We start from the raw sequence: 10454 nt of genomic DNA, 5'->3' as shown, positions 1-10454 counted from the left end.
TCCTGGGAAATCCCATGGACAAGGAAGCCTGGTAGAGCTGGACACAACTTGGTGGCTAAACAAAAGCAGAAAACCTAAAATTTCATGTGACTTGCTTTATTGAGATATTTACTTGAATGCTGTGGTCTGAAACTAAACCTGCAATATCTTCAGGGTATAACTATTTCTTATATTTTGGGAATGAGGAATTTTTAAAAGATTTTTTTGATGTGGACCATTTTTAAAATCTTTATTGAATTTATCACAATATTGCTTCTCTTTTTTGTTAGCATTTTTTAAAAGCTATACAGTTTTTGGATTTTTGGCTGCAAGGCATGTGGGATTTTAGCTCCCTGACCGGGGATTGAACCAGAACTGACCAGGGCTGTGTCTCCGCATTGGAAGGTGAAATATTAAACCAGCGGACCACCATGGAAGTCCTGGGGGTGGGGATTAAATGGATAATTTAATGCCAAACACCCAGCACAGTACCTGGTACTTGCACATGTTACATAAGCATTGGTGATGATTTTGAAGTCTGGTCTGATGTGTCTCATTCCATGTAGTTGATATTTATATCGCTTTTCTTTCTGTCTTCTTGAACTAGAATTTCTGGTTGCTGCAAAAAATCAAACCGAGGGATGATTTAATCTAACCCTTTCAATTTGCTGAAGGGAACTGAAGCCCAGAGAGGTAGGGTGACTTTCTCAAGGTCACACAGCGAATTAGATCTCTATCTTGACTTTTCTTAAGCAACACATTTCAGGGAATAGGGCTGGGTGGCATTTTCCCTTCCCTGCCCCTTCACCAACTCTTCTAGAAATACATGAAAAATAAGACAAATACCTATACTTCAATATTATATTGAGACAGCGCATGAATAAAAAGTGACTATATAACACACACATATTAAACACAAAGTGTGTGAGCCCATAGTTTTGCACTCAGGCCTAAAAACCACTGGTCTCTCCTTAGGTTGCTTTCTTGGGAAGTGCTCAAGGACTTCTAGAGTCAGAGACACCTGCTCCTGTTCTCCTGGCTTCACTCATTCGAGTGCTACAGTGTCACTTCTTGAGAGAGCTGATTCACTCTGCCCCTGGTCTCTGAGGCCCCAGTGTAAACCAACCCCCACCCCCCAACCTGCCCAGCTTTTGCAGAAAGTGAGAGCAGAACCTGTTTCAGCCTCTTCAACAAACAGTGATCGAACTGTCTGTATGTGGAGCAGTGAGAAACAAAGGCGAGGATCCAGAGATGGTCTAAATTGAGCTTCTGCTCACAGAGGTACTCATGCCATTGACCTCCTTTCCCAAGAGTAGGGTTCTCACCTCTTTCTCGGTAGTGTCCAGCTGAAATGATGCCCCTGTGCTGAGTTTGTCCCCTCCTCTAATTTTTTTCTTCCCCTGGGAGGAAGATGATGCTTATGAATGAGACTCAGAGGCTGTTTTTCCTTCCTCCCTGGATTTATACCACTGCCAGGATCCATGCAGCTTCTGCCACCCACACATTTCCTCCTTAAGGGGCCAGGCTTCCTCTTCCCACAAAGGATGCTGTCATTAAAAGCAGGCGCCTCTGCCCCAGAACTGTGGCCTCTCTCTGGGCTGGAGTAGGTAGGGGAGCAGGGAACAAGGTCATTGGCAGCCCAGGGTCAGGCCCGGCAGCCCTGGCCTGGAAATGAGGGCCTGGGCCTGGAGTTGGTCCTTTGAAGATATATCCTGGAGCTTTCCCCCCTGATCAATGACAGAAGACCAGAGTCCTGCGTTAGCCAAATGACAAGCTTGGCCTCTTTTATGAGGAAAGGAACTCCTTATTGGAAACCAAATTACAAATTAATTAGCAGCTTCCTCTGGGATTGAGTCTAAACATCAACACCCCTCCACAATGATTTGGTAGCAAAAGGCCCCTCACTCCATGAGTATAAAAAGGCTCGAGCAGAATGCAGTTGTCAGACCACATTGCAATTCAGGTAGCTGCAGCCTTTCTGACACACCATCTGACTGCTCTCCAGCCCCCATCAAGAGCTGACCCTGATCCTCCTCTGTCGGCTCCAGCTGCATGAACTGCTGGCCAGAGCGGTGTCTGGGTTACATCTGCCAGCCTGGGACGTGTGTACCTTCTCTCTCTGTGTCCACCACCTACCACCCAACCAGCAGCATCTTCAGCTCCATGGGTTCCTGCAGTTTGTACTATGAAAGTGTCTTCAATAGCAACGAGAAGGAGACCCTGCAGTTCCTGAACAACCGCCTGGCTGCCTACCTGGAGAGGGTGAGGCAGCTGGAGCGGGAGAATGTGGAGCTGGAGAGACGACTCCAAGAGGCCTTTGACTTTCAAAAGCCCACTGTGGGTCCGAACTACCTGTGTTGTTTCAAGATCATTGAGGAGCTCCAGCAGAAGGTAAGGGCAAGTGGTGAACATACTCCCTGGGAGGGCGAAGCGAAGAGCTGAGATACAGATTTGAATCTCGTTCATTTCTTTAGCTACGTTCAGGGAAAAGAAACTTCCCTAGGGTGCAGCATTTTCTCATAATTCGAGTGCTCACCCAGAGTCCTTCATGTGGAAAGGAAACTGAGATCTAGTCTCAGTTCTGACATTGCTTCATTACCTGACTCTACGAGGTCCCTTCCCTGGGCCTCGGGTTCCTCATCTGGAAAATAGGAATAATAAGGGTCCTTATGTCTAGAAAATTCTATGGGCAAATACAGGTAAAGTGCTTAGCATAGCCCTTGATATGTGGTGAGTTTTCAGTAAACGTGAAGGCTTGTTAAGGACCCTTCTAATGTCATGTCTAATAAAGTCTATCCTTCCATGTTGCTCATTGCCTCTAAAACAAGGCATTTAGATTCAATGACCATCCCCCAGAGATCCAGGGGTTTTGGTAGGGGTGTCTGCAGGACTCACTTGGGTTCTTTTTGCTTCTTCTTGTCCTGGACTGATCCCTTCTGTCTGCTGTGGCCCCAGATTCTGTACTCAAAGGCAGAGAACGCCAGGATAGTCGTGCAAATTGACAACACCAAGCTGGCTGCAGATGACTTTAGGAGCAAGTGAGTTTGGCCCAGGGGATGGGGTGGGGTGTGGGGTGAGGGGAGAGCCCTCTCTCCTGGCATGTGCTTGGGGACAGATTTCTGTTATTTTCATGCTGCTGAGTCACTTCAGTCGTGTCCGACTCTGTGTGACCCCATAGATGGCAGCCCACCAGGCTTCCCCGTCCCTGGGATTCTCCAGGCAAGAACACTGGAGTGGGTTGCCATTTCCTTCTCCAATGTGTGAAAGTGAAAAGTGAAAGTGAAGTCGTTTAGTCATGTCTGACTCGAAGCGACCCCGTGGACTGCAGCTTACCAGGCTCCTCCGTCCATGGGATTTTCTAGGCAAGGTTATTTTCATAGACAGTTGGAAAAGTGCCAGCGGCTCCAGGTCATCCCTGGGTCTGGTATTCAGTTTTAGCCCTCAGTGGCTGACCATGTTCTTACACAGATATGAGACGGAGCTGGGCTTGAGGCAGCTGGTGGAGGCCGACACCAATGGCCTGCGTCGGATCCTGGACGAGCTGACCCTGTGCAAGGCTGACCTGGAGATGCAGGTGGAGTCCCTGAAGGAGGAGCTGATGTGTCTCAAGAAGAACCACGAGGAGGTGAGGCCTGAAGTCCAACCAAGGTGGCCCTGGGGAGCCCAGTGGGGAGAACCTGGGGTTTGGGGTTGGCTAGACATGGGTTGAAATTCCCAAGCTGGCCACAGATTGTATCTGTGACTTTGCCCAATTTATTAAAATCATCTGTAAAATGGGGCTGACTCTATCAACAAGGCTGCTGTGAGCATTCCGTGAGGTTACAGATCTTAAGGAATTCCCAGGTGGCGCTAGTGGTAAAGAACCAGCCTGCCAATGCAGGAGACCCAGGAGACGCAGGTTGGATCTCTGGGTTGGGAAGATGCCCTGGAGGAGTACTTGGCAAACCACTCCAGTGTTCTTGCCTGGAGAGTTCCATGGACAGAGAAGCCTGGTGCGCTACAGTTCATAGCGTTGCAAAGAGTCAGACATGATTGAAGTGACTTCGGACGCACGCACAGGTTCTCAAATGCCTGTCCCTTGGTTGGTGCTCAGAAACGCTAAGAACCTTCCCTTCTCCTTTTCTTGGACTTGTGTGATTGCCAAGTGCTTGCGGTGGCTTGTTTTCTCACGAGAACTACATACCCAGAGTAGAGTGGCCCAGTGGGGATGAGGAAGGGTTATTTTCCAGAAGTGCTATGAAATGGCAGTCCATCTCTGCTAGGCTGGACTGTAAGGCAGCCCCCACCTCTCCTAAGGGAGAGGCAGTGGTTTTCTTCTGTTTTCTCTCCCCATCGTTCTTCTTCCTTTCATCTGTTTGTACATAATATTCTTCATCCAAAAGGCATTGGTCGGCCCTCTGCTTTCTGACTTTTCCTAATCTACTGTAGGTCCTTAGTGTGAAACCCCTCTGCCCTGGGCACCTGTGGGCTGCGAGGTTCACCTGAGCTCTGGTGTTTTTTCTTCCCTCATTCCCTGGGTTGACACTCAACCTCTTGACTTGGGATTTGAAAGCACAAGTGTCTCTGAATCCTGGCTGGGTTTCCTAGGCTGAAGTGAAAAGTATCCATCAGTTACCACATACTCACCGAGTGCCTGAAGGCACCTGACTCACCCCATCTAAATCAGAGAACTGGGAGCTGCCCCAAGAGGCTGCTAATGAGGAGCTATCACCGAGTCTTGGGAGACTCAGCGACAACTTTCTCTCCTTGGCTGCCAAGCCCGGGAGGCGCCTGCTGTAACTGGGGCCTTGAACCAAGTAAAGCCAGGCTCCTGCTGCTTTCCTTCCCAGATAAATGCAGGCTGGGATGGTGGCAGGGGAGACAGGGCACTGCTGTCCCATTTTAGTCCAAACAGATCAAGCAAACCCTGATGCTGCTCTCGGCTTCTGCCAAAGCAACAGGAAGCCTCTCCCATCACAGGGAGGTCCAGGTGGAGCTGAAAGACCCTTGGGATGCTGCAGAGTGGCTGCAGTCCTCACAGGGCCCCTCTAACATGGAGATCTTTAGCATCCTTTGCTTCATCTTCTCACATCTCCCTGGTAGGTGAGCCAGGATCACGTGACTTCACATTTCCCTGGTGCTCTTGCATCTTTTCAGGAAGTTGGTGCTCTCCGATGCCAGCTTGGGGACCGCCTTAATATTGAGGTCGATACTGTGTCCCCAGTGGACTTGAACACGGTGCTGGAAGAGATGCGATGTCGGTATGAGGCTCTGGTGGAAACCAATCGCAGGGATGTGGAGGAATGGTTCACCAGGCAGGTGGGTCTCTCGCAGGGGGGCTGGCCTCCCCAGGGTCCCCGAGAGGTACTCCCAGCCTTTTCCTATCTCCCGCATTGCAGATGGAAGAGCTTAACCAGCAGGTGGTCACGAGCTCTGAGCAGCTTCAGAACTACCAGTCAGATATCATTGATCTGAGACGAATGGTTAACACGCTGGAGATCGAGCTGCAGACCCAGCACAGCCTGGTGAGTGTGCTGATGGGCTCCTCTTCCCCAGCTCTGGATGCCAGGCAGCGTGGAGAGTGGGTGCAGGCTTCCAGGAAGGAGGAGGGGGAGGAGGAGGAGAAGGAGGGGAGGGTGGGGAGGAGGTCTAGATTCAGCCACCACTGCTGCTTGCCCAGCTGACCTCTCCTGGAGGAATGTTTCTCCCAAGACCCAGCCCAGAGACAAATGGGCCATGGTTCAAATCTGATGTGGGCTAAGTGACCACTGTCAACTACTCTCCCCAAGAAGGCTTGATCTCTGCTTAGCCTGCTCTTCCAAACCCATGCGTTTCACCCTTACCTATAGAGCTTAAAAAGTGCTCCCTGCCCAAGTTCCTCCCCAGATAAATTTAATCAGAGTCTCTGGAGGTGGGGCCTGGGCCTGGGTGCTTTTTAGAGGCTCCCATGTGACTCTAACGTGCAGCCAGGGTTGAAGACCACTGATTTCAGTGATGCTTGTAGGGGAGGAGCCTGGTGAACCTCAAATCTGAGGCCTGAAGCCTGAGGTTGAAGAAGGAATATGGAATTTAGGGTCACATGAACGCGGGTTCAAATCCTGGTCTGTCACCAGCTGTTTAACCTTGAACAAGTCACTTGACCTTTCTGGGTTTCAGTTTCCTCAGTTCTGCAGAACGTCCCTGCCCAGGTTCTCCCTGGATCTTTTTTTTTTTAATTGAATGGAAGTTTCTTTAAATTCTGCAGTGCTTTTCAATTTTCAGTAGTTTCACCCACATGATTTCATATAATCCTATAATAATCCTTTTTTCCCCTACCCTTTTATTGCCTTCACTCTTTTCCTCTTCCCACTGGTAACCCCTAGTTTGCTGTTTATATCTGTGATTCCTCTTTGTTTTGTTCACTAGCTTATTGTATTTTTCAGATTTCACATATAAGTGATATGGACTTTCTCGGTGGCACTAGTGGTAAAGAACCTACCCGCCAATGCAGGAGACATAAAGAGATGTGGTTTGGATCTCTGGGTTGGGAAGATCCCCTAGAGGAGGGCATGGCAACCCACTTCAGTATTCTTGCCTGGAGAATCCCATGGACATAGGAGCCTGCAGGGCTACAGTCCACGGGGGTCACAAGGGGTTGGACAAGAGTGAAGTGACTTCGCATGCATGCATAAGTGATATCATACAGTATCTGACATATGACTTAGCATAATGCTCTTCAAGTCCATCTGTGGTGTTGCAGATGGCATTATTTTTTATGGGTGAGTAGTATTCCATTGTGTATATGGACCACATCTTCTCCATCCGTTCATCTATCGATGGACACTTAGGTTACTTCTATGTCTTGGCTATTGCATGTAATGCTGCTGTAAACATTGGGGTCCATGTATCTTTCTGAATTAGTGTTTTTGTTTTCTTCAGATATATACCCAGGAGTGAAACTGCTGGGTCATATGGTAGTTCTCTTTTTAATTTTTTGAGAAACTTCTGTACTGTCTTCCACAGTGACTGCTTCTTGGTTCTTTCTGAGCCAGGCCATGGAAAATAGGCCCATTCTTATTAGTTATTTTGTCTTTCCCTTTGCCTTAGAGAGACTCCCTGGAGAACACCCTGGCAGAGACGGAGGCCCGCTACAGCTCCCAGCTGGCCCAGATGCAGGGCCTGGTCACCAATGTAGAGTCCCAATTGGCTGAGATCCGCTGTGACCTGGAGCGGCAGAACCAGGAGTACCGGGTGCTGCTGGATGTGAGGGCCCGGCTGGAGGCAGAGATCAACACGTACCGGGGGCTGCTGGACAGTGAGGACTGCAAGTACGTGGCATGTGTGAGGTTTGGGAGAGGTTATAGGAAGTAATTGCCCATAAGATAGAGCCATGATAAAGAAGTGATTAGGAAGCTGGCATGATCCGAAGAAGTCAGGCAGGTACTCATGGTGCCATCCCACCCCAGGCCCATTGGGACCATTCTGCTCCAAGCTGACAAAATCCTTCCACGTGTCCACATGTGCCAGGTGGCACAAGGGAACTGAGATGGATGATGACAGAGCATCAATTCTCAGGTTGTTTCCATCTCCAGGGAGACAGGCCACTGAAGATCATATGGGTGTGTGTGGGGGATGTCTTTTACACTTGGGAGGATGATGTAACTTCATTGGATAAGCTGTGATGGGAGGGAGGACAGGAAAGGTCAGTTGGGCCTCATTCAATGGAGAACAACTAAGGTCCATGCTGGGGAGGGAGGGTTTTATTTAATAGACTGTTGGGAGGCCTTACTTTTTTGAGGAGGATATGATAAAATTTGCTTAACTAACTCCCTAGAACTCAAAGACAAGAGGAAAAAAATACTTATTTTTTAATGCTTATTTTTATTTATTTATTTTTGACTGTGCTGGGTCTTTGTTGCTGTGGAGGCTTTTCTCTGTGGCGAGTGGGGGTGACTCTCTAGTTGCAGTGTGCGTGGCTTCTCACTGCAGTGGCTTCTCTTGTGGCTCCCAGACTCTAGAGCACGGGCTCAGTAGTTGTGGCTCACAGGCTTAGCTGCCCTGCGGCATGTGGGATCTTCCCCAGTCAGGGATGGGACCCACGTCTCCTGCATTGGCAGTGGAATCTTTACTACTGAGTCACCAGGGAAGCCGAAAGAAGATATTTTCATTCCCTGTACCTGGTACAGGGTATAGTGGACCTGTACCTGTACCTGGTACCTGGTATAGTGAATGCTCAGAAAATGACCAAGCCAGTGAGAGCTCAGTGCTACTTTTCAAGAAGATGGCAGCAGAAAGGACTGAGTGGAAAGAAGGAGGAGGAGCAGGCAGGGGTGCCATTCAGGAGGCCCTGGGTGTGGTCTAGGTAACAAGTAATGGGGAGGGTCTGAATCCAGGCAGTGGAGGCATCCACTCCCAGCCGTGGTACAGGTAGAACTGGCAGGGTTGGTAGCTGTCTGGATGCAGGAACTGAGCCTTGGATACCAGGTGGGCTGATGACTGTAGGTAGACATTCAGCCCTGCTTTTCTATCATTTATAATCCTGTCCTCCAGAGGAAAGAGTTGCAGAGTCAAATCTTTTTCAAGGCCAAGGCCAAGAACATACCAGAATGATGTGGGTCACGGAGGGATGGTGGAGAACCAGGGAGCTCTATCCTGTCCAGTGAGGATGGTGCTGCCCCCTCAGGGCCATTTCTGAGATGAAGATTCAGTATTGTTGGATCGTCCCATTATTCAAGGGAAGCTGGTTTTCTTTTAAATGTTAAGTTCTCATGATTTTTAAATATTTTCAACAAATTAAAAAAAAAATCCGGTGCTTTCAAATTAAGTTAAAAAAAATCCAGCCCAAATGGAACACACTTCACGCTGGATGTGGTCCTTAGGCTGCCTATCCAGTCTCTGGGCTATTTGGCCTCCATCCTATGTCCAGTGTGTTGTTGCTGGTTTTGAACCCACACCTGTCAGTCTCTGAGATCATCCTTTTGTATTCCTTCTCTAACAACTGATGAATTCATCTGATTCAAAACATTCTTATCAAGTGCCAGCTGTAAGCCAGGTATGCAGGATGGACATAGGGACTGCTGATCTCTCTGGCTAGTGGGGAGACAGACCAGAGTAGAACAATGACAGAAAACTCTGGAAGGAGGGACATGGTGCCCTGGGGGGATCTGACAGAAATCAGGGGAGGCTTCAGGGAGGCTGTGGCAGTTGAGTTGAAGGAAGCTGCTCTTCCTCCTGGCACAAGGGGGAGCCACTAAGGTTTTGGGCAGAGATTGTTGTGCAGTCTCTAAGACCTGTTTGATATCCCTTGAACTGAAACATGCCAGGTTTCCTTGTCCTCCACTATCTCTCAGAGTTTGCTCAGACTCATGTCCACTGAGTTAGTGATGTTATCTAACCATCTCATCCTCTGTCTGTCCCCCACTCCTTGGTCAGGGGAGGGGCATGCTAGAAGATCACTCTGGCTAAGAAACTGAGGATGCTTGGATGGTTAGGAGGGGTAAGAGTGGGGTTGGGGAGACCAGTTAAGAAGCCGCTGGGCTCACATAGGTGAAGACAATGAAGTTACGATAGGGAAAAATCGAGATGGTGGACACTGGGAACTGTTGGAAAGCACAAAGGTTGGGGTTGGATGAGGTGGGGGTGGGGGATGCAGAATTGACAGGATTTGTTGCCGAGCTGGGCTCCTTTCTAAACCTTCCCACATGCCTTTCTTCTGCAGGTTGCCGTGTAACCCATGCTCCACTCCCTCCCAGCCCCCTTGTGTGCCCTCCTCCAGTGTGCCCCGGACCCTCTGCGTGCCCCGCACCGTCTGTGTGCCTTGTGTGCCCTGCCACCCGAGCTGCCACTGAAATCCCTCAGCGATGCTGGATCCTGAGGGATGCGAACTGGGTGGCTGGTGCTTCCTGAGGCTGCGCCTGACTGCAGTTCAGCGGCCACCGAAAGAGCAGGGCCAACCCCTGGGGGCAAGGAAGGCCACTAGCAGTACCAGGAAGTGAGCCGTCAGCAACTGCGCTCTGATACTGCAGGGGGCGATCTAGCTCCCGCCTCTTAGAAATGGCTGCTTTTAATTCTACGGGTTAATGGCTCTGTTGGCGGGTGTTTCTGGCGGTCCGTGCTGCACTCTGGAGCACTGTTCTTAGTAAACTAGTAAATAAAGCCTCATCCAGTGTCCTGAACACCTGTCTCCCTCTCCTTGTCACGTATGCTGCTGTATCCACCAGTCAATTCTGCTCAGTGGGCTCCAGAAGAACGTGGCCAAATTTTATTTTATTTTTATTCCCTTTCTGCTTCTATAGAGGCTTGAGCGGCATTTACTAAAAAGATCTGCATGCCACAAACCGGTTAAAACCAGGCCATCCATCCAGAGCCAAGTAACAAAAGAATAAAGAGAAGGGGGAGGTGATGATGCCAGAATCCTATGCCAGACTACTGTTAATTGAGTATCTGATAACCCCACCCCCAAATCTCATTATACCTGGTACAATGGGATCTTTCATTCATTCAAAAAACCTTCATGC

At 49.3% G+C, this 10454-nt stretch overlaps 1 protein-coding gene across 1 annotated transcript; it reads left to right on the top strand.

Annotated features, from left to right (window-relative positions):
* The first annotated feature begins 1788 nt into the window (after positions 1-1788).
* KRT32 (keratin 32) lies at positions 1789-10056 on the top strand. Its single transcript, XM_055407829.2, has 7 exons — positions 1789-2370; positions 2935-3017; positions 3448-3604; positions 5116-5277; positions 5358-5483; positions 7045-7265; positions 9656-10056. The coding sequence occupies exons 1-7, from the start codon at positions 2032-2034 to the stop codon at positions 9783-9785; spliced, it is 1218 nt and encodes a 405-aa protein (XP_055263804.2). The 5' UTR covers positions 1789-2031; the 3' UTR covers positions 9786-10056.
* The last annotated feature ends 398 nt before the right edge of the window (positions 10057-10454 follow it).

This window comes from Moschus berezovskii, chromosome 20 (genome assembly GCF_049115385.1).
Source record: "Moschus berezovskii isolate FMDL1 chromosome 20, NW_MosBer_1.0, whole genome shotgun sequence".
In the NCBI taxonomy this organism is placed as follows: domain Eukaryota; kingdom Metazoa; phylum Chordata; class Mammalia; order Artiodactyla; family Moschidae; genus Moschus; species Moschus berezovskii.
This window is presented reverse-complemented; position numbering and strand designations above follow the sequence as displayed.

Bases quoted from the DNA above. Each gene is read 5' to 3' on its own strand.
- KRT32 (XM_055407829.2), top strand. From the start codon at position 2,032: ATGAACTGCTGGCCAGAGCGGTGTCTGGGTTACATCTGCCAGCCTGGG. The intron at 5,484-7,044 runs GTGAGTGTGCTG...CCTTTGCCTTAG, and splicing joins TGCAGACCCAGCACAGCCTG to AGAGACTCCCTGGAGAACAC. The intron at 7,266-9,655 runs GTACGTGGCATG...TTTCTTCTGCAG, and splicing joins CTGGACAGTGAGGACTGCAA to GTTGCCGTGTAACCCATGCT.